The 22641-nt window shown below is 25.2% G+C and overlaps 11 protein-coding genes across 11 annotated transcripts, besides 4 other annotated features; 6 read left to right on the plus strand and 5 right to left on the minus strand.

Annotated features, from left to right (window-relative positions):
• Positions 1-261: 261 nt before the first annotated feature.
• EHI_131940 (60S ribosomal protein L18a, putative) lies at positions 262-817 on the plus strand. Its single transcript, XM_647517.2, has one exon. The coding sequence runs from the start codon at positions 269-271 to the stop codon at positions 788-790; it is 522 nt and encodes a 173-aa protein (XP_652609.1). The 5' UTR covers positions 262-268; the 3' UTR covers positions 791-817.
• Positions 818-897: 80 nt separating this feature from the next.
• EHI_131950 (WD domain containing protein) lies at positions 898-3375 on the plus strand (the record flags this gene model as incomplete). The annotated part of the gene is made up of 1 exon (XM_647516.1): positions 898-3375. The coding sequence occupies one exon, from the start codon at positions 898-900 to the stop codon at positions 3373-3375; it is 2478 nt and encodes an 825-aa protein (XP_652608.1).
• Positions 3376-3858: 483 nt separating this feature from the next.
• On the plus strand, positions 3859-4583 carry EHI_131960 (uncharacterized protein; the record flags this gene model as incomplete). Its single annotated transcript, XM_001913825.1, has 3 exons — positions 3859-4171; positions 4223-4356; positions 4410-4583. The coding sequence occupies 3 exons, from the start codon at positions 3859-3861 to the stop codon at positions 4581-4583; spliced, it is 621 nt and encodes a 206-aa protein (XP_001913860.1).
• Positions 4584-4776: 193 nt separating this feature from the next.
• EHI_131970 (competence protein ComEC, putative) lies at positions 4777-5970 on the plus strand (the record flags this gene model as incomplete). The annotated part of the gene is made up of 1 exon (XM_647515.2): positions 4777-5970. The coding sequence occupies one exon, from the start codon at positions 4777-4779 to the stop codon at positions 5968-5970; it is 1194 nt and encodes a 397-aa protein (XP_652607.2).
• Positions 5971-6034: 64 nt separating this feature from the next.
• Positions 6035-6916, minus strand: EHI_131980 (DnaJ domain containing protein; the record flags this gene model as incomplete). Its single annotated transcript, XM_647514.1, has 1 exon — positions 6035-6916. One exon carries the CDS (start codon positions 6914-6916, stop codon positions 6035-6037), a length of 882 nt encoding a protein of 293 aa, XP_652606.1.
• Positions 6917-7622: 706 nt separating this feature from the next.
• Positions 7623-8414, minus strand: EHI_131990 (uncharacterized protein; the record flags this gene model as incomplete). Its single annotated transcript, XM_650242.2, has 1 exon — positions 7623-8414. One exon carries the CDS (start codon positions 8412-8414, stop codon positions 7623-7625), a length of 792 nt encoding a protein of 263 aa, XP_655334.2.
• A 612-nt stretch (positions 8415-9026) lies between these two features.
• On the minus strand, positions 9027-12986 carry EHI_132000 (uncharacterized protein; the record flags this gene model as incomplete). Its single annotated transcript, XM_001913826.1, has 2 exons — positions 9027-12649; positions 12698-12986. The coding sequence occupies 2 exons, from the start codon at positions 12984-12986 to the stop codon at positions 9027-9029; spliced, it is 3912 nt and encodes a 1303-aa protein (XP_001913861.1).
• A 644-nt stretch (positions 12987-13630) lies between these two features.
• Positions 13631-14683, minus strand: EHI_132010 (uncharacterized protein; the record flags this gene model as incomplete). The annotated part of the gene is made up of 1 exon (XM_647512.1): positions 13631-14683. The coding sequence occupies one exon, from the start codon at positions 14681-14683 to the stop codon at positions 13631-13633; it is 1053 nt and encodes a 350-aa protein (XP_652604.1).
• A 137-nt stretch (positions 14684-14820) lies between these two features.
• EHI_132020 (uncharacterized protein) lies at positions 14821-16290 on the plus strand (the record flags this gene model as incomplete). The annotated part of the gene is made up of 1 exon (XM_647511.1): positions 14821-16290. One exon carries the CDS (start codon positions 14821-14823, stop codon positions 16288-16290), a length of 1470 nt encoding a protein of 489 aa, XP_652603.1.
• A 268-nt stretch (positions 16291-16558) lies between these two features.
• Positions 16559-17104: a repeat region.
• A 107-nt stretch (positions 17105-17211) lies between these two features.
• On the plus strand, positions 17212-19170 carry EHI_132030 (long-chain-fatty-acid--CoA ligase, putative; the record flags this gene model as incomplete). Its single annotated transcript, XM_647510.2, has 1 exon — positions 17212-19170. One exon carries the CDS (start codon positions 17212-17214, stop codon positions 19168-19170), a length of 1959 nt encoding a protein of 652 aa, XP_652602.2.
• A 290-nt stretch (positions 19171-19460) lies between these two features.
• EHI_132040 (uncharacterized protein) lies at positions 19461-19787 on the minus strand (the record flags this gene model as incomplete). Its single annotated transcript, XM_647509.2, has 1 exon — positions 19461-19787. The coding sequence occupies one exon, from the start codon at positions 19785-19787 to the stop codon at positions 19461-19463; it is 327 nt and encodes a 108-aa protein (XP_652601.2).
• A 150-nt stretch (positions 19788-19937) lies between these two features.
• Positions 19938-20044: a repeat region.
• Positions 20045-21666: 1622 nt separating this feature from the next.
• Positions 21667-22216: a repeat region.
• Positions 22217-22641: a repeat region.

The raw sequence follows: 22641 nt of genomic DNA on the forward strand, positions 1-22641 counted from the left end.
TTTTAAATAAAACATTTATAGTTTATGTGGTGACACTAATTCAATTATTGCCATTCACAGAAATAATAATAAAATATAACTTTTTTTTTATATTTTATTAATTTGTCGATCAAAATTATTTCTATACTTATATTTTATAGTTCTTTGATATTTTTGTTATATAAAACGATATATTATCTAATAAAAAAATTAAGAAATAGTAATATTATAATAAAATTATAGAATCTAGAAAAATAAGAAAACTAATAACCCTTGAGACACATAGACGATGAAGGAATACTACATCACCGCCAGATGCACTGATAAAGCTCATAACCCAAATGAAATCTTCAGATCAAGAGTTTTTGCACCAAATTATGTTGTTGCTAAATCCAAATTCTGGATGATGTTAAAGAAACAACACAAAGTCAAGAAGATTAATGCAGAACTTCTTCAATGCCAACCAATTTTTGAAAAGAACCCAACTGTTGTTAAGAATTATCAAATCTTCTTGAGATATGTTTCTGCTGGTGGAATTCATAACATCACTAAACAATATAGAGATGTTACTAGAGTTGGTGCTGTTAGACAAATGTATAATGACCTTGCATCACAATACAGAACAAGACAAGATAAAATTCAATTAATTAGTATTACTACTGTTGGAGATAAAGCTGTTAAGAATCCAGTTCTTCATCAATTTGTTGGACATCATGTTAAATTCCCAATGGTACATTGCAAACCAGTTATTGCATCAAAGAGATTTAATCTTCCAATTAAAGCTGGTAAATTGACTACAAAGCTTTGCTAAAGTAATCGTCTATTGATTTGTCGAATAACACTTTTTGTTTCTGAAAGAATTGTTTTAAAAAAGATAAAAAAGAAGAAAAGAACTCTTTTTATTATATAATTGATTATATGGTTCGTTTTGCACGTCCATTTTGGATTGAACATGAAGGTTGTCCAATCTTTAGTGTTGATACGTCTCCTGACGGAAAAAAATTTGTTACTGGAGGAGGTGATGGAAAAGTTAGAGTATGGAATATTGAAGCTCTTTCAGATGAAACAGTTCAACCAAAATTATATGGTGTGATTTATGTATCAACATTACCAGTCAATATTTGTCGTTTTTCTCCTGATGGAACAATTTTAGCAGTTGGAAATGATGATAAAATTGTATCTTTATGGAAAAGTGAAGGAATGAAAGATGAATTTGAAAAAGATGAAGAAGGAAATGTCTATTGTGAAGAATATTTAAATATTGGAAATTTAAGAGGTCATGTACAAGAGATTACAGACATTAGTTGGTCTCCTGATGGAAAATTTCTTGCATCTTCATCTGCTGATAATACCGTAACTATATGGGATATTACAAAAATGGAACTTAAGGATGTGTTTAGAGGTCATAATTCAAGTGTTTTTGGAGTGGCATGGGATCCAATTAATAAATATATTGTATCAATGGATGTTCAGAAAGTTGTTATCTGGGATATTAAGACATTGGAAGAAATAGCTAGAATTGAAGATGTTTATAAAAAAGCAAATCATGGAAATTTTAGTAGTAGAATTAGTTGGAGTCCTGATGGTATGAATATTGTTGTAGGAAGTGCAGTAAGTAAAAAACGACATGTTGCGTTATTGATTAGAAGAAATAAATGGACAGTACAGTTATTAACAGCACACCTAAATGAAGTAATATGTAGTAGATTTTCTCCAGAAATTTATACATATACAAAAGAAGGAGGGAAGAAAAAAAGTGCGTTTTGTACATTTGCTACAGGTGGAATGGGAGGTGATTGTTGTATTTGGGAAAATAAGAAAGATATAGATTCTATTTGTTTAGTTACTGATGTTTTTGATAATTCTATTCAAGACATTGCATGGGCAAATCAAGGAAAGATGGTATTACTTGTTGGACTAGAAGGGTTTCTTGCATGCATTGAATATTCTAATGAAGAACTTAAAGGAGAAGTACTTAAAGGAAAAGCTAAAACCAAATTACTTAATTCAATTTATCAAAGAGAAGTAGAGATTGCAGAGTTAGAACGAGATAAAAGAAAGGAGATGAAAACAAAATTAAGTGAAGAAGAAAGTGAAGAATTATTAAATCCAGAAGATGAAAAACAAAAAATAGAAGAAGAAAATGAAGAACGAAAAAGAAGAATTACTGATGACGGATTAACTGAAGAAGAAAGAAAGCAATTAGAGGTATTTGATAAAATAAAACAGTCAAAAGAATTAAAAAAAAATAACAACAAAAAAATTGATATAAAACGTCCTGAAATAAAAAAGAATGAACCAATTAAATCAAATGGAATTACAACAAACCCTCTAATAAAAAAACAAGAAATAAAAGATGAAAGTAGAGAACAACAGTTACAAAGAGAACGTGCTGAACGATTAGAGAAAATAGATAAAATGGAATTTAATAAAAATATTAAGAAATTAGAAAAAATTGATCAATTAGAAGAAAAAATTAAATGGTTAAATGAAAGAATAGAAAAAATTGATTGGGAAAAAATAAGTCAAAAAGTACATCAATTAGAATTAAGTATAAATGAAGAAAAACAATTTATATTACAACAACCAGTTGTTAAACCATTAAGTTGTAATTCAAGAGATCAAAATGGAAGTGGAGTTATTATTAAAGGAATACCAACAACTTATGGAAAAAAGATGTTTACATGTTTAAAGTGTATTAAAATAATAGGAGATATTATGTATTGGGAGGCAGCGTTACCATATGAATTAGTAGTACTTAATTGTTATGATAATAAAGTTATAACAGTTTCAAAAGAAAATATAATTATACTTCTTGATTCATTTAGTGGAAGTATTTGTAATGTTCCATTAATGAATAATGGAATTATTTATAATGCTTTTTATAATGAAGGATATTTAGTTGTATTAGAATGTAATGGAATAGTAAAAGTATATAATAATCAATTTGAATTAATTAAAGTTGTAAACATTGAAATGTTATTAACTCAATTATCAAATAAAAAACCAACAAACATTCAATTCATAAATCATAAAAATATCATTGTTTCATTTGATAATGAAATGGATGTTCTTGTACATCAAGGATCATACAAAATAATACGTTGTCTTATTCAAGAAGATGAAAAAAGAAGAAACATTTCAATTTATGAAAAAAGGAAAGTTGAACTTGAAATTATTGTAATGCAATTATTCAATGAGTGGGATGAAAAAGTATTTAAACAAACAATGAATAAATACATTGACGCTTTAAAACAAACTAATGATTTTGGTAGAGCTAAAGTGATTGTCCAAACACTAAATCGACTTAAAATGAAATGGCCCTCTAATGAAAGTTGTATAAATTTAAATCAACAAGAAGTAATTGAATGGTTAACACCAAATGGAATGAAATAAAAAATAAATGATTATTAAAAGATTTAATTAATAAATATTTTAAGATATTTTATTTTTAGAATTATCTCTAAAAAAAAATCTTAAAAAATTGAGAATAAAAAATGTAGTTCTATTTATTGTTTTCATGAAAACAAAAGTTTGTGGATATCATTTTTTGATTTAAAAGATTTACTTCTTATAATACTTATCTCATAGAAAGCACGTTTGTATATTAAACTAAATAAAATTGTTGTTATTATTTTTTTAATTTCATTACATTAATACTTATTGATAGCTAAACCATTTCAAACTAAATTAAATGAAATTCCTCCATCATATTTAAAAGATGGTATCCCTTTGTTCTTATGGGAAATTGGAAGGGCGTTATTAGATAGTTTGTTAATTCATTTATATAACTTATTAAAGAATATTTGATCCATAAATTCAATAGATCCATGTGAAGGTATATTCAGAATAACAGGAGATATAAAAGAAGTACAAAAGATGAAAAGTGACATTCATAAGAAAATAGATATTACCCAAAACAAAAAATTTGCATCAGACATGTATTGTTTTTCCTCTATAATAACATCATTTTTAAAAGACCTTCCATCTCCAATTTTTTCATATTCAGATAGAAATATGTTTTTATCAGCTATTTCCCAATTTAAAGAAATTAATGATTTACCTAAAACTGTTACTGCATTAACATTAGCAATTAGAAGAATTGATCCAATTAAACGAAGGTATTTAATATTTATGCTCAATCTATATTATTCTATTACTCAACAACAAGAAATCAATAAAATGGATTTCAGTTTGTTACTTTCCTTTTTTATGATTTTGGAATTACTTAGTAATTCTTTAGATAAGCTTAGTATATGTGTTGCCCCATCGTTTTTTTCACAGGAAATCACTTATATGATTACTACTGAAAAAAATATTCAATCTGAAATACAAATTATGACTTTACTTATTGGATTATATCCATTAATTTGTTCTGTTTGTATATTGTATTTCAATTATGGAATTAAAGGAAGACTCATAATTTATAGGGGTTTGAAGAATCAAAGAATGTTCTTGAACAAAAATATAACCTCACTCCTCAACAACTCTCTGATTATATGAAAAATCCATCTTCTTATTTAATTAAAGGCATTAAATTCAATACTTCAAAACAACCATCTAACTCTTCTGTTTCTTTAAGACGAACCAAAAGCATGGCTTAAACTTGAGTTCTATGAATTTGACTGTTTTTTGTTTTTCTTTTTACTAATTAAAAAAAGAAAAAAAAATGGAATGATTTATTTGAGTAAAAATTAATTTTAGAATGTCTCATTTTTACAAGATTTTTTAAATAGAATTTTTACTTGAAAAGAAATATAAAAATAATTAAAAAAAAAAACACAAAAATAGAATATTATGCTTTTCTTTTTGATTATCACCATTTGTCTTGCAAAGTTAGAGATTCATGTCTTTGATGTTGGACAAGCTGACTCTCAACTGATATTGTTTCCAAGTGGTTACTCTGTACTAATTGATCTTGGGGAAAATCTTAAAGATTATGAACCAACTAATGTGAAGTATGTAGCATCTAAATTAGAAAAACTCTTGCCTTCCAAACATCTAGACGTTGTTGTATTAACCCACCTTCATGTGGATCATTATGGGTATTATGGACATAACGGGTTATGGTATCTTTTTGAAGAGCTTGGATTTACTGCTGGGAAATACATTGAAAGAGACTTTGGTTCATATAATGGCTCTTCAAATATTAATTGCACTGCAGAAACGTTCCAATTTAATAATGTTGGAGAGTATTCAAGCTCAATGTTAAAATGGGCTTGTTATTCGTCTAGTCTTATTGATAAAACTAATGTAAGTTCAATTAGAGAAGTAGCTAAATTATGTTCACATAAACAAATTAATCCACCAGACCCTGACACTCAAGTAGAAATTTTTATAAGAGATGCTTTAGGTGTGCTTCAGAAAGATAATACAACAGTTAGTGGAAATCATAAAGGAGAAATTCCTGCACCAAGTGAAAATGATTATTCAATTGGTATCAGAATCCAATTTGGTAATTTTGTATATGTAACTAGTGGAGATTTGGACGGTAGTTATTCAAGAAGTTTTGATAATTCTATTAATGATGTTGAAAATACAGTCAAAGATATTGTTGGGTCTGTCGATGTTATGCATGCTAATCATCATGGGTCTCAAACATCAAATACCGCTGGTTGGCTTAGTGTTTTAACTCCAACTGTGTCAGTAATTTCTTGTGGAGAATTAAATACTTATAACCTTCCAAACCCTGCTTCAGTTAGTCGAATGGCTGAGGTAAGCGAAAACATCTTTACAACTGAAAGATGCAATGACAAAATTAACAACACTAAGTATTATGAAATGAACGATGATATAATCATATCAGTAGATGAACAATCATCTACCATATTCACAATTTCTAATTCCTTAAAAACTTATGAAAAAAGCTATGAAATAAAAACAAATAAACCTGAAAGAAAGCAGTGTATTGGAGAAGAAGAAGATAGTGAAAATTCTTCAAACAAAGTTGTTATTCTGTTTTTATTTTTGGTTGTTGTTCTAATCATTTAATTTAGTTTTCTAGATAATTTATTTTAAAAACTAAACAAAGTATGAACCTAAAAAAGAAAAAGATTTAGAAGAGATGAGAAAGAGCGGCAGTAAGAGAAAGAACGATTTTGTTGTGGTCAGTAGTATTAAAGAGAGAGAAGAAAGAAGAGCAACCAAAGAGGTTGAAAGAAAAGACACAGCCAAGAAGAAAGCCATCATAAGAAAAGAAGTTAAGAGTAAATGGGTAAAGTTTGAGTTTAATCCAAGAGAAGGAATGAGATGGTGGGGAGAGACTGATGGTATTGACGTCAAAGAGAAGGTGTGGTTGGTGGGAGATTGATCCATTGAGAACGCCATTGAAGTTTGCAGCGTTATCGAATGTTAAGAGGTCGTTGTTACCAGTTTTGCAAGTATTATCATCGATGACAAGAACATCAGGGAATAGGTTTGTAATAAGATAGCGGTTAGAAAGACAGGCAATTTTTGGACGCACTAACCAGCCAAAAGCGTTGTAAGCAAAGAGGTTGAAGAAATCAAAGTATGAAAGTTTATGACGAAGAAAAGAAAGGGCAATGGGATGGAGAGCAAGAAGAAGACCAGTCACACCAGCACAAGAAGGGGGAAGAATTGGAGAAGAGACAGAAGAAGGAGTTAAAACAGAAGGAAGGCAGGATGCAATTCCAACGTCAATAATGTATTTGCTTTTTGATGTATAGTTGAGGTGAACAGGTTTTGATGACCTTAATAAGTCGTATTTGAGTTTACGAGAAGGGTCAGTGAGGATAGAATAAGCACGAGTGATTTTTGCATACTGAGAGTCACCAGGGTGAGTGTCAGGATGGTGTAGCTTAGTCAGTTCAAGAAAGCGAGAGTGGATGAGTTGTTGAGAAGCACTAGGAGAAACACCTAGAATTACATAAGGATCATCACATGATCTGACACACAAAGGCTGGTAATGGCACAACATTCAAAATAAAAGAAAAAGAATTTTGAGATTAACAAAGCACAAACAATAAAACACAGAAGAAACAACACAAGCAATAAACAATAATTTTTTTTATTTATCTTTTCTTCTTCTTATTTATTTATTTATTCATTCATTTTTTGTAATTATAGTATCATTACATAATACTACGTTTTTCATCATTATACCAAACTTTTTACATGGTTTAAGCTAATTTTACTATAATTTTAATGACTGTAATATTGTAATGATATGTAATGTATTAAATAAATTATTAGAATATCCAAAGATTATTTCTAAATATATTCATTGTTTAAATGTGTTTATTTCTAGAGAAAATTTAATGAATGTTGTGACTAGAATTTAATAACCATTAAATGGAACTCTTGTTACTTAACTTTTAATAATAATTGTTGTATTTTATTGATATGAAATGAGTATTATTAAGTTGTAGATAAGTTATATGTTATTACAATACCAATTTTGTGAATAATCTCTTATTTCTACTATTACCTTTCTATTTATACTTTGAATATATTCACAACATCATATACTTTAATTGTTCATAAAATGATTTAAATTTATTCATTATTTATTCATATGATTATGTGGTTAGATTGAATTAATTCATTTTGTTGTGTAGTTCTGAAAATTGAAATAGTTTGAAAAGAATATATCAACTTAGTTAAATAATAAGTCAATTAGTGTGTTAAAAACATTGATAAACAAGAACACGAATTGGTGTAAAACCAAGTGTTGTTGTAAATGACATATTTTTATCAACATCATCATAGTCTTTATTGAAATCATCCCATGTTTTTCCTTTTTTCTCATATAAATATGGTCTTAAGTAAAATGCATTATTAACACGATAAAATGTTTCATCATCAAACACCATACGAATTGATCTTAATTTACAATAAACACCTTCTTTCTTTTGATAACACCCATAATTTTGATACCCATCTTTCATTATTGAATATACAAAAAAATTATTGTCATTAGTCCAATTCATATCACTACTTATAATTTTAATTGGAACAGTATGAAATGATCCAAAAATATCATTATTTTTTGTTATAACCATTCCTAATATATTCTTTCTTCCATAAACAGTTGATTGAAATGTACGTTGGTTAAATCCCATTGTATCACTATCATAAAGCATTTCAAATGTTTCACAATTTGTCCATGACTTTATTGAAAATAATGGTGTTTTATTGGAATTCATTTTAACAATTTCTTTCATTTGTTTCTTTTTGTTCTCTTCTATCATTTCAATCTCTCGTTTTTCTTCTTTCACTGCATCAATTTCATTATTAACATTCCCTAATTCTTCTTTTAACTCTTTTTCTCTTCTATTTAATATTTCAATCCGTTCTTTCATCCTCACTATTTGTTTGTTAATACTCTTAATCTTTATCATTATTTTTTCTTCTTCTATCTCTTTAGACTCTTCCCATGTTCCTTCACTTTCTAATATCTTATTTTCTTCATCCATTTTTTCTGAAGTGTATTAAGTTCTCTCCTTTTTAAGTCTTATTTATTCTCTTTCACTTTTCTTTTCACTTTCTCATTTATCATTACTTTTATGTAACTCATTAAATCACTTTCAAATAATACCAATATGAATATTCAAACTATTACCTAACATTTTATAATGTAATTTTATAAAAACATATTTTGTTTTTATCCACAAAAACTTACAGAAATTAATTTCCTCTTTATAACCATGATGACTTTATCAAATATAATAATTCTCATCCTTAACATTGTACTTTTACTAACCCATAATAAAATTAATTTCTAAAGTAGTAATGTCAAAACTCTTTTTTTTGTTAGTTACCGATTTTCTGAACATCAAACTCTTTAGATACAAATAACTTTTATTTTTAACCTATTAACTATTAACTTTGATCTTTTTATAATAAGAATATCATTACATTAGAGTTGGAAAAAAATGGAATTAATAATATAAGAGAAGAGCAATGAGAATTTAAAAACAAAAACAATTTTTATCCTAATAATGTTGGTAGTGGTTAATAAAAGAAGAAGTAAGTTGCTTAAAATATTATGATATATACTACTTTCATTTTTTATGACATAATAATATTTACTTTTGCAAATTAATCCCAACATCGAGTTGTGAAGAAAGACAAAGTATTTTATTGAGTATTGACTCTCTTTCCATTAATAAGTTTTCTGAACCAGAAAGGTATGAATTAATAGAGAGAATAGAATAAGAGAAAAATGACTGAACATTACAAGGAGATAAAACATTATTATTTTGAATAACTCCAATTCCTAATTTTTTATATTGCCATATTGAAATATGATAAATATTGTTTATTAAACATACTACAAAAATTATTTTAACTTTAGAATTTAGAAGATGTGTTGGTTTATATCCTGTGAATGTTGTAAATACAATAAGAACATTATTGTACAACACTTCATCAATGTTTGTTGTTTGAGTTTTCAAGATTTGATGATAATCTAAGTAATGTATAGTTTGGTATTGACTTTTATATTCAATGACTTCATTACCATTACTTTTTCCAAGAAGATTTATAAAACTAAAATAACTGGAACTTGGTTCTGTTTTTAATTGAATAAGTTTGTTTATTGTCAAAGTATCTTCAGAAATATAAACAACACCAACACAATAGCATTTATCTAAAGAAATAGAATCCAATTGATCAATAAGTATTTGGTATTTATTAATATCTAGGTTATAAATTAGAGTATTATTTAAATTAAATAAATCATTAAGAATAACAAAAGCTTCTTGTGATAAGTTATATCCTTTTTCTATTTTACTACTTTCATTTTGGTGTTGATTGACAGTAGAATTATCCAAATTAGTAATATTTCTTATTTCATTTAACAATTTCATTATTTTCTTTTCTTTAAAGTCAGTGCATTCTTCTGTGTTTTGAAAGAGATTGTGTTCGGTTTTAAAATAGTCATTCAACGAATATTCTATTAAATCATTTTCAATGTCATTATCAAAACTAGTTGGTATTTCAGTATTTGTTTCGTCAAAAGTATCTTTTAAAATATCTTTTTCTTCATAACTTATAAATGAAATGTTTTTATGTTTATAATCAATATCAATTGTATTATTTGGTAAAACAACTTGATGGACTTCAAAAATATTAATTCCAAAAACATTTCGAATAACCAAAAATATTGTTTTGTCTGAGTTTTGATATAACGAAATAATTTGGTGTATTTTTACAATATGAGTAATAGCCTTTAATGATTTTAAGAAATTAATATCTACTTTTCCACAGTTATATTGTGTGAATGTACAAAAAACAATATCATAGGCATATCCTAATTGTAAATTTTCATTTTTAAGAAAAGGAATATTTTCATAATTTAATGTTATAGTATTAAATAATGTGCTCATTGTTTTATTTGAAATTAAAGTTAACACCTTAGAATTAAAAAATAGAATCTTTTGAATCATAAGAATTGATACTATTTGAACTTTGAGTGATTTATCAAAATTACACTTGTCCAATAAAGAAGATATGATATAATCAATTGTTCTATTAGTAAATTTAAAACTCTCTTTTGCAATTATTTCTACAATGAGTATTATATTGTCAATACATTCATCACTTTCCTTAGTACATTCATTTAATAAACAATTAAACAAATCTTCTTGTTGTTTTATAATGATGTCATCGTTTATTTCATTTAAGTTAAGTTGATTTTCTATCATAATAAAAGTCATACAACATGACCACATTATTTCTTTATGATTACAGAGTGATACCGGTAATTTTGAAGCTATAATATAACATTCTTGTACCTTTTTAATTTGTATTTCATTTAAACAAAAGTCTAAACTTTGAAGTAAGCTAAAAAGAAAGTGAAGCAAGTCAGTGAGATGAGAATCAAAATGTGGTGAAAGGAAATTGCAAATTTCTTTATTTGAAGCGTTAGTACTTCCCTCTTCCTTTTCTGATGGATGAGTAAGATATGTTGTTATTTTGTTTATTTCATTGTTAAATAACAATATCAACTTGTCAAATGTATTCCAAATAAGTTGAACTATTCCATATTGTTGACAAAAGTAGAAAGGAAGAATATTATCAACTATCAATAAAAATGATTCAATAGAACTATCAGAAATCATAGATGCAAGACATAAAATTAATTCTGGTGTGTTGTTTAATAAATGAAAGAATTGGATTATTGGAGGGATACAAAGTCGAGAAATGAATAAGTCTTGAGAGAATTGTAAATTAAATATATGGTCAAAGAAAAGTTCAACGAAATCAAATTTGTGTTGTATTTCTTTTGTTGCTTGGAAAAAAATTAAACACACTTGACACAACATAGTATTTACACTTCGATAATATGTAACAGAGTCATTCAATCCATAAGTTGAGAATGTTTGAGTTAACAAAGAAAAATAGTATTTTAATTCTTTTTCTTCCCAATGTTCTGTGTATGGTTTTAATAAAGATGATTGACAACAAATTATTATAGATGAATTTGAATATTGTTCTTGAATAAGTGATGAGTTGGTAGTTAATGAAGGTAAATGATAAGCAAAATTATAAGAGAGAAGAGATTTTAGAATCATAACATTTTTATTTTTTTGTTTTATTTTTGATAATTTTGTTAATATAGAATAAACAACATGACCATACATTTCAGATAGAGTGTCTATTACTCCATTAATATTGTAAAACTCTGATAATCTATATATTAACGACTGTTCACCTAAACCCCATCTTTCAATTATATTATCATAAAATCTAATATATAAAATAATAATACACAAGACGAGTTGTCTCGTTGTTTGTGCTTGAAATTTCTTAATTATTTCTTGTTGTTTATTTAATCTAGTTAAATAATTAAATAAAATATGTTGTGAACTATTAAGGATAACTAGTGAATTATCAAATACTTTAGGATAAACAATTGCTATTAATTGTATAATATCATTATTTATTGTTTTTGCTGTTTCATCAGTACCAAAATAAGATATATTTGATTCAATAAATTCCTGAATTTTTGTTATAAAAGATTGTTGAATAAATTCTAATGTAGTTTGTTTAAAAGTAGATTTTAATGTTTTAATATCTCTCCAGAATAATATGCTGAAGTACCACTGAAGTGATGGTCTAAGAATATCATGGCATTCTTTAAAATTCCAAGACAGTTGTAAGACAATATTAACTATTCCAATAAATATATGACAAAAACCATCTACTTTAGCTAAATAAGCAAATCTAGTTGAATTAATTAAAAAGAAAGACAGAAATAATTTAATTAATCGAGGGTTTGTTTGTGTTAATATAAATGATTCATTAAATACCTCTCTTTCAGTAGTAGAAAGTAATGGAATTAAGGAAGGAAAAATATTTCCTATTAAAATTGATATAAATGGAATGAAACATTGAAAGTAGTCATCTGAAGATAATACAAAATGAATAAATAAACGAATAATAACCAATGACTCATTTTGAAGAATATCAAGAGATTTATTCTTAATAAAGTCATTAGAAAATTCTTGAGAAAATGGTGGTATTTCTAAATTAATAATTTCTGTATTTAATTCAAATACTTTTAAATTAAACGCATTTATAAGAAGATTTGCAACTAATTTATTTTTTCTATGAGATTTATAAATAAATTCAAGTAACAATTCAAATGCCACTTTTCGATATTCCATATTAAAATATGGATTTAATGAATTTACCATAATATTCCCTATTTAAATGAATTAATCAAATTTATTAATAATTTATAATAACAAACAAAATGAAAGGTATTCATAATCTAATACCTTATAAATATCTTTAATTCGTAAACATATCTTAATTAAAAACAAAAAATTTGGCATAATCACTTCTTTATAATTAAACAATCCAATCGTTAAACTAGAATTGAGTTCTTGACAAAATTGAATGAATTTTATTTGGTTTAATAAACAAATATCAGTAATATCTTCAAAACAATTACTTTGAAATAAATTAAAGAATGAAATAACTTTATCTCTTAAATTTTTTTCATAAAGGAATTTATCTAATTTAATTGATTGACTCATATGTTTATAATAAAATATAATGTTTATATTTTTCTTTATTTTTTTTTATAATTAATTTTTCTCATTCATAATTGTAATTTAAGAATAATTAAATAATCAGCATTTAGTAGAATTTATTTCTTCTTTTTCTTTACCTGAAGATAAATATTTCCTTTTGTTATTATTTTATTAATTCATTTTCTAGTAATTTTTTTTCTTTCTTCTTATTAAACTTAAAAATTTTTCATATTTATGTTTTTTTTTTATTATTTAGATTATATTTTATTGTTATTACTTCTTTCTTCTATTCTTTCTTTTATTTAATTCATTAATAACTACTTTATTTTTCTCATTCACGGTATTAATTAAATTTTTGTTAAGTGACTTTTATTTTATTCATAAATTATTTCTTTTTCATACATCTGTTTGATACTCAAATAATCTAAAATAGTTTACTATATCTATTTTTATTAGTTATTCCTTCTTTTTAGTTTTGAATATTATAACTTAATTTATATTTTTTTCATCATCTTGTCGTTTATGTTATATTCTTCTCTGATTCAGTTTTTTATTAATCAGGAAATTCTTTTATTTTCTGACATTAGATAATATTGAGAATTAATAACAATAATTCAAAACCAAACCTATCCCTTAAAAAAAATACATTACAATGACAATTTTAATTCTTTATGATTTAAAAGAAGTACTTTAGGTAGATGCAACTCATCAAAAAGTATAAATGGAATTGAATTGATAAATTCCCCTGACTCTTGAGACATCCAATCTAATACTCCTTCTTTGTCAAAAAGACCTATTGCAATTTCTTTTTCATTTAAAATAACAAGATAATTTTCTCTATTAAAAAAGAATAATGGTTTAAATGGAAGACAAAGTGGAAGAGAGGTGTTTGTTTTTAAATCAAAGAGAGAAATTTCTCTATTAAGATATTCAACTAAAATAAAGTCATCTTGTAAAATGAAAGAAAGAATATCATTTGGGAAATGATATAATAAAGTACAATGAAAGACATTTAATGAGTCTATATGATATAAATCTCCTTTTAAGGTAGAAAAGTAAGGATATTGAATACAATTCACTTTTCCTTTAATTGGTATTCTTTGTGATGAGTGTAAAAAACTAATTAAATGGGAAGAACCAATAATTACATCATCAGGACATAAACCAATAGAATATATTTTCTGGTTTGTTTTTTCTTGAAAAGATGGAGTTCCATTCTGATATTTAATAATTTTTTGTTCAAAATTAGATAGTGTAACTAAAACAAATTCATTGTTGTTTAATGATAAATGAGGAAATTGATGTGAAAATGAATAATGTAATACCTCTCCTGGTAATTCAACTGACTGTAATGGTTCAATTTGATCATACTTGATATTATAAATTTCAAATGTTGAACGAGTCAATACATTAAGATGCATATTTGTTTGGAAAACAAATAATGGACATCCATTAGATTGTTTTTTAAATGAATTGAAATGACCAAAAGTTACTGCTTCAATCATTTGTCTTGTAGAAGAAAAATTTTCTGTTCTTAAAGGATTTAATAAGACAGTAGTCAATGAATTTTGTAAAGGTATTTTTAATTCATCTCTTTCACACTCTCTATAATACCTATTTGTCTGACTATCAAAGAAATAATTTTCTTTCTTTGATTTATTTGTTCTTCTTCTATCGGTAAAAGGTTTTTGTCTCCTCATTTTTTGTGATTTTATTTTTGTGATTTTTTATTATTATTTTTTTTAAAATTTCAGGGTTTCTATTTTTATAGAATGATGTTATATATAACCAAAATGAATAATTTTTTGAAAAACTAAAAAAAAGCTTTTTGGTTTAAATGAGTTTCCATACAATAGAAACACTAGAAACAGCCTATTGTAGTAATGAACAATTAATTAATTCATTAGAACGAATCGAAGTGAATGTGAATATATTTAAAAATAGTCCAAATACTACAGAACTTCCATTAATAAAAAAATTAATTGGATCTGTTGAACCTACAATAATAGTTATTATTGATACGTTATTCCCAATTGAATATCAAAAGAAAATTATACAAAGAATACAATGTATTATTAGGATTTGTCAACATTCAATTGAACAATTTATGATTATTAGTTATAATAATAATAAAATTGAAGTTGAACTATTTTCAAAAGACGAAATTAATCAACTTAAAACAAAAATTCATAAATTATTTAATGAAAACATTCTTTCATTGAATACATCAAAGGCTTTCGTTAATAGAGCTCTTAGTTCTTGCGTTCCAATAGAAAATAATGGTGGAGATATTTTTGTTATTCATTTTGGTTATCGTATGGGTGTAGAAAGTCTTGAAGAAAAAAATTGTGTTCCTCACGACTTAGAATATGAAAGAACCTTTGATAAAATTGCATTATTGGGATATGACTATTGGTTGTATTTTACTAATAAATGTCCTGAACTGAAACAATTAATTGTAAAACGAAGTCATGGTCATATCACAGAAAATAAATGTATTGAAATGACTGAAGATTATATGATTAATGAAATAAGTGAAAATCTAATAAAAAATATTCATCAAATAAGTGGAATAACATTAGTTATTGATAATGACTATTTAAATTATGATACATTATTTAGTGCATTTGGATGTTGTGAAACAATGAATGTAGAACACCATGAAATAACTATTACTAATGAAAGTAGTTATAATCAAGGAAATTGGGAAATTAACTCAGGAATAATTGATAACCTTATCCCAATAGAACTTGTTCAATTCAGAGAAATGAAAGGAAGAATTACTGATTTCTATGTTCAACGTACAGAAGTAGAAGCAATTACCAAAAGAATTATTAATGAAGTCAGTGGAATATTAAAAAACCAAATGTTTTCTGTAGATTTTGGTAAAATCTTTATTGGGAGTGATGAGATCCAATCTGGTTCAATATCATTAACTCAATTGAAAAGTCTTTCTAAAGGAATTCCTAAGTGGTTTATAAGAAAAAAATATGAAAATGAAGAAATAGAAATGTTTGGATTATTAAAACACAATGTTTTTAAACAAAATACATACCTTGACTCATTTTTTACTTTTGTAACACATTATTCATTCTTTAGAACAGCTAAACGACTAGTTCTATTTGACTTTGTAGTTAAGACAATTGAAAATAAAACGTTTATTATTAACGACTGTCATATTGTTCATGAAAGCCTTCGTTTTAATCAAATTTTATCAAATGGATTAAAATACAAAGAAGTGATAAACTCATTAAAAGGTCATTCATGTACTGATCTATGTCGGTTAGCCCATTTACCAATTCTTTAAATAACAACTTCAAAAAGTTGTGTTTCATTCTTAGAAATATATTTTAACTTAAACGTAAATATTTTCAAAAAGAAAAGATAGAATAAAAATATCTTTTTTGGGTAATTTATATCTAAAACAAGAAATGATGAATTTTTTATGGTTTCCACACATACTTTTTTCTCTAAAAAAAATAAGAAAAGATAAATGAAGAAGTATTTTTTGCCATGAAACAAAAAATATTTTATAAAAAATAAGAAATATTTTATTTGAAATAATAAAAATATTAATAAAAATTAGTTAATTAAGTATTAATAGAATTTTCATCTATTCTTCCTAGCTCAGGGGAGACTAATCCCATCCCTGAGCTTATTAAAAAAGAGTAATCTCTTTGTTTAACCTATCATTTAGGTTTGTCTTGCAAAATGGGGAAAGCACTTCTTTGCTTTATTTTTCCTATTAAGGTTTTTCAAACTTCTTCTGCTTAATTCTTCTTTTTAAGCCTTTGTTTGTTTTCTGCCTTAATTTTAAGGAATTTCATTTTTCTTATTTTATGAATGGAAGAAGGAATCATTTTATTACTACTGTATTACTTTGACTAATTTTCTTTTAGTCTTCCTTTGACTAATCTTCTTTTAGTCATACCCACACTTCAGTAGATTCTTATATTACATCCATGTAATATTCTACTGTATTCTCTTGCTGCACCCTTTGCAGCATTCCCTAATACATTCCTAATTCAAAAGCACCGTCATAACCAGATAATAACTGGGAGAGTCGAAGAATGAATTTGTACTAGGGTTTGTGTGTGGTGTTTCAGACGTGCCACCTTCGATCTGAAATAATAAAAATATTAAAAAAAAAAACTATAATGAAAGAAGAATCAAAATAATACATTCAATTAATAAAAAAATGTTGAGAAGAAACTTATAAGATAAATAAATGACTAACAGCATGAATGAGAAGACAGGTTATATAGAAGATGGTCATTATTATTTTATTACTCGTTCTATGTGCAGTAATGGTGGAGATCCAAAAGTTAATGAATTTATTAGAACACATACTGCTTATGAATGTATAAAAAGAAGATGTGATTCACATCCTGAAGATGACTTTTATGGGTATAGAGAACGAAAGAATGGAAAAGGGGTTGGAAATTATATTTGGTTAAAGAATAAAGTTGTTATTGAATTGATTGATTCTTTTTCTAATGCATTATTATATCAGTTCCACCTTAAAAAAGGAGATGCTATTGGGTTTATTAGCAGAAATAGGTATGAGTGGTATATTGCTCAATACGCAATGCAAAAGAATGGTATTATTCCAGTTCCATTATATGCTACTTTAGGTGAGAAAGCAATAGATTATATTGTTGACTTAATGAAAATAAATATAGTTATTGGTTCTCTTGATAATACTTTAGTGTCATTGTCTAAGAGAAATTCAACTCTTAAATTTATTTTGTTTGATCATGAAGAAGTAGAAAATCTTACTGCACCTTCAAATACTTTATACTTTGAAGACTTATTAAATATTGGCAGGTCTCATACTGTAGAAAGTATTTTACCAAAAATGGAAGATATTTGTTTGATTGTTTTTACATCTGGAACTTCTGGAACACCAAAAGGAGCTATTCATACATTTTATTCATTTTCTCATGGAATTAATTCTATTAATGAAACTCAAATCTTTACAACAGAGCCAATAAGAAATGAAACAATTTTTTCTTATCTTCCATGTGCCCATGTTCTAGAACAACAAACATCCCAAGGATTTATGTATGGAGGAGGAAGAGTAGGTTTTATTTCAGGAGGAATATCTTCATTGGTAGAGGATTTAAAGTTATGTCAACCAACTTATTTCGGTACAGTTCCTCGAGTACTTCAAAGAATTTACGATACGTTTCATCAAAAATATCTTGAAATGGGATGTGTTGTTAAAAGAATATTTGATATAGCTTTTTACTTCAAACTTAATGCTCTTCGATCAAACACAACAACATACATTGATTGGGATAGTATTGTCTTTTATAAAATTAAAGAACAATTTGGTGGTAAATTAAAATTTATTTTTAATGGAGGAGCTCCTTTAACTTATGGATTATATGAATGGCTTAGAGTATGTACTGGTGCTTATATTATGCAATCATACGGACTAACTGAATCATGTGGAGGTTGTACAACTTGTTTACCAGGAATGAACGACCCACAAATCTTATCATGTGGAAGTCCTTGTGACAGAGTTAAATTACGTTTAACTAGTGTTCCAGAATTAGAGTATTTTGTAGAAGATAAAGTACCATGTGGAGAAATAGAATTAAGTGGAGGTCCAATATTTAAAGGATATTATCATAATGACCAAGCAAACAAAGATGCATTTACTGAAGATGGATATTTTAAAACAGGGGATATTGGTTCTGTTGCTAAAGACGGTTCTTTAATTATTATTGATAGAAAGAAAAATCTATTTAAATTAGCACAAGGAGAATATATTGCTGTTGAACCATTAGAAGGTAAATATGACTCTTGTCCATTTGTTTCACAAACATTTATTCATGGAGAAAGTACTGATTCTTTTATTGTAGGAATTATAGTACCAGAACTTAATATAATTAAACCATGGTTAAAAACTAAAGGAATTGAATATACCTCAAAAGAAGATATTATTAAAATATTAAATACATCAATGAAAAAAGATATTTTAGGAGAGATTAATAGTTATATAAAAGGGTTAAATGTTCCAAGTTATGAACTAATTAAAAATGTCTATTTCACTGATGAACCATTTTCAACACAAAATGATCTTCTTACCCCATCATTTAAATTAAAGAGAATGAATTTAAAGAAACATTTTTCAGAACAATTAGAAACGTTAAGAAAAGAAATTTTAACTATTCTTTAAATTGAATTTTTATAATATTTTCTTCTTCTTTCTAAAATTGTTGATAAAAAAGAAATCAAACCATTATAAAGAAATTCAACACCAAAAAAAAAGCTTACAATCACTGAGAAGGTATTTCCCAATCTTTGCTATTTGCTCGTTTTAATCCAGTAACATTTTCTTTTCTCTAAAATAATTAGCTTTATTTGATTGATTAATTAAAAACTAAAGTTACTCGTTATTTTAAAAAAAGTAATAAAGGCCTCTTTATTAAAGATTGCTTTTAAAATGTTATTATTAATTGACAGAAATTACTTTAAACAAACTTTTAACTCTACATGAGTATTAGATGGTTGTTCCCAAACATCATTAATTGTTACAGAACGGCTTTGGTCAATAATAGCGTTCGTTAAAAACATACGATTTTGTGTTGCTTCCCAAATTAATACTCTTCCAGTGCTATCTATTATTTGGTACTTATATTCAAATGGCATATTTTTAATATCTAATTCGATTTTCCAATTGTTACTCACAGTCCAATCCATCTTTGCTCCATGTTCCCACTCACCAAGTTCTTTGCATGAACCAACAACAGCAACTGAATTCCCTGGAGTTGTTTTGTAATTAATATTAAACATGAACTTGGTCATTCTCTATTCGTTTTGAATTTTTTAGTTTTATTTTATTTTTTTTTTGTTGTTTTTTCTCCTTTCCATTTCTGTGTTTTTTAGGGCATTTAGTGCGGTTTTTTAAATAATTTATTTATGTCAATGAAGCTTTCTTAGTTATTTATTTTAAAAGAAATAAACTGTGTTAACGAAACTTATTCATTCAGTCTTCAACATGATGAAAAAATATATATGATAGATCATTCTTAATGGATTATTTTTTATTTAATAAGACTTTCTTTGTTAAGAAAATCTAATACGTCTCTAAATTATTTCTAAACAATATTATTTCTAGTTGATTGAATAATGAGAAATACTCTATTAATGACAGGGGATTATTAGTTAATTATAGAAGTTAATTAAACAACAACCAAATTGAATAAATGATATAAAATTAACTAATAAAATATGAAATAAGATGAAAATTATCATTAAATAATTGAGTAAAAACAAAAGGCATAAATATGAAAATTAATACTTTCTTAATTTTTTATTCAAATACAAACTATAGGAAGATGAATATGAATAAAAAGAGGAAAGAAAATAAGACAATAAAATTTGATTTAAATTTAAATCAAATTTTATACTCCAAAACAAAGAATGAAACAGATTAAATAAAAAACGAAATTATAATAGAAAGGTGATATAAATTTATAATAAAAATAAATGAAATAATAAATAAATATTTATATAATTGAATGATTAATATTCTTTATTATATGTTAGAGATAGAGTATATACATCAGATATATCCTGTTTTATATTAATAATGTTATACTTATATTTTATCAATATTTCATATCATTTACTAATATTTGTACTAAAACTATTGAAATGATCAACAAAAACAATGCGTTAATACGGTAATTCTTTAAATTATCTAAAAGAAAATTGTTTAACATACTTATGATAAAGAATATAGTAATTATGATGAAATAGAGTATAAAATGAATTTTATACAATAATTGTGTAAAAAATGATAGCTATAAAATACGTAATACTAAAACACAAAAATTAGAAGATTCATTTCATTCTGAAAATAATAGCAATATGCTAATTTAGTATAAATATTATATCATATGATAAGACATTTTATATAAAATGACACACTAGAAAACATATTAAAATTTAAAACTGACTTATGTTAAATTGTTGAAACAATGATAATTAATTAACAAGAATGAATTATTAAATTAGTTGAATAATAGTTATTCTGACAGTAATAATATTAAATGAAATTTATATAGTAATAAAAAAGAAATTAGAATGGAAATAGAAATATTACATTGTATTAGATGAGTAACCCAATAACTAATAAAATAATAAAAAATAAGTAATGAATGTTAGATAAGTTATACAAATATTCAAAGAATTAAAAATAAGATTAATATATATATTAGAAAATAAAATGAGTCAAAAAAATAAACAATGTTAATGGGATTGAATTTCATCAATTTATATTTAACACAGTCAATAAATTAATTGAAAAATAAGATAGTATAATATCTAAGAAATTATAACACAAAAATAAATTTTTATATTTTTGTCGTATAAACTTAATTATTCTCTAAATAAGCATTTTTCTTTGGTATATCAGATATAATAATACTAAAAGAGAACTCGGCATTGGTTTTTAACTGACAATCCAATTATAAATACGAAATTTATAAGTAGAATATTTAAGAAAACGTATTTAATAATTAACATGCTTGAAATAAAACAAAATTCTATTAAAGAATAATAGAAGTTCAAACAATAAAATAAGAAGTATATATTTTGAATTAACAGTTTGGTGTGAAAAAGAATATATATAACATTAATGAAATATCTTTTATTTTTTATTATTTTTAAATGTCAAATTAATATATATTCATAATTTGATATTATACATATTAAGAATTGAATATTTCTTGTTTTATTATGCTTTAATTATAATTTACAATTATTTTACCACTTGTATTGTATTAGAATGTTATTCTTCTAATGTGCTACAAGAATTTCTTTGTAAAACAACAAGTCTTTCATATTTTTGATTATTATTATTTGTAATATAAATTGGGAAAGTCTATTTTTAATTTTATTTTCTTTATTCTTCTTACAATATTTGTGTATCAATCCATTTATTGGTAATATAACAAGTATTATTTCTACATAAAATAATTCACAAATTGTCGTTAGTTTTCATGTAATTATTTATATTTAATTTATGAATATCAAATAATTCTACACTCACACAATGACATATGACAACAACTAATATATCAATTCATAATTTTCATATTTTGATAATACACATCTTGTTTTTATCCATTCAAGAAATAACAATAACTAATGAAACAATAAAGTAAATTATGACTATTTCATCATTATTAATACCGTTATGAGTAATATTAAAATCATTTTTTCTTTTCAATCCCTTCATTTATTATTTCTTCTATTTCTGTTTCATTTATTTTATGAATTATCGTTTTTTAATTATATTCCATATTCCCTTCTTACTGTACCATCTCTCTAATATGTTATTTCCTATCTCACTTTCTCTGGTACAGTAGTACATCACTGTTCTTACTAATTCAATAACATATTCGTCACTTATATTTATTAATCATTCACCCATTTCTTCTAGAGGGACATATAACCTATCTTTGGAGTTTCCGGCACCAATGTATTTTGCCTTTCTTAAGTATTTTCTTATCTCCAAATCCATTTTGTCTAAGTTATTTTCCAATTTACAACTGATGCTGAATATCTGAAGATAGGGATTACTTCATTATTTATTCTAGTAATATATCTTCTATTACTACTTTCATCACTGTTTATTTCT

This window comes from Entamoeba histolytica, genomic scaffold (genome assembly GCF_000208925.1).
Source record: "Entamoeba histolytica HM-1:IMSS scf_1104750518315 genomic scaffold, whole genome shotgun sequence".
Classification (NCBI taxonomy): Eukaryota; Evosea; order Mastigamoebida; family Endamoebidae; genus Entamoeba; species Entamoeba histolytica.

Coding starts and splice junctions, on each gene's coding strand:
- EHI_131940 (XM_647517.2), top strand. CDS start 269: ATGAAGGAATACTACATCACCGCCAGATGCACTGATAAAGCTCATAAC.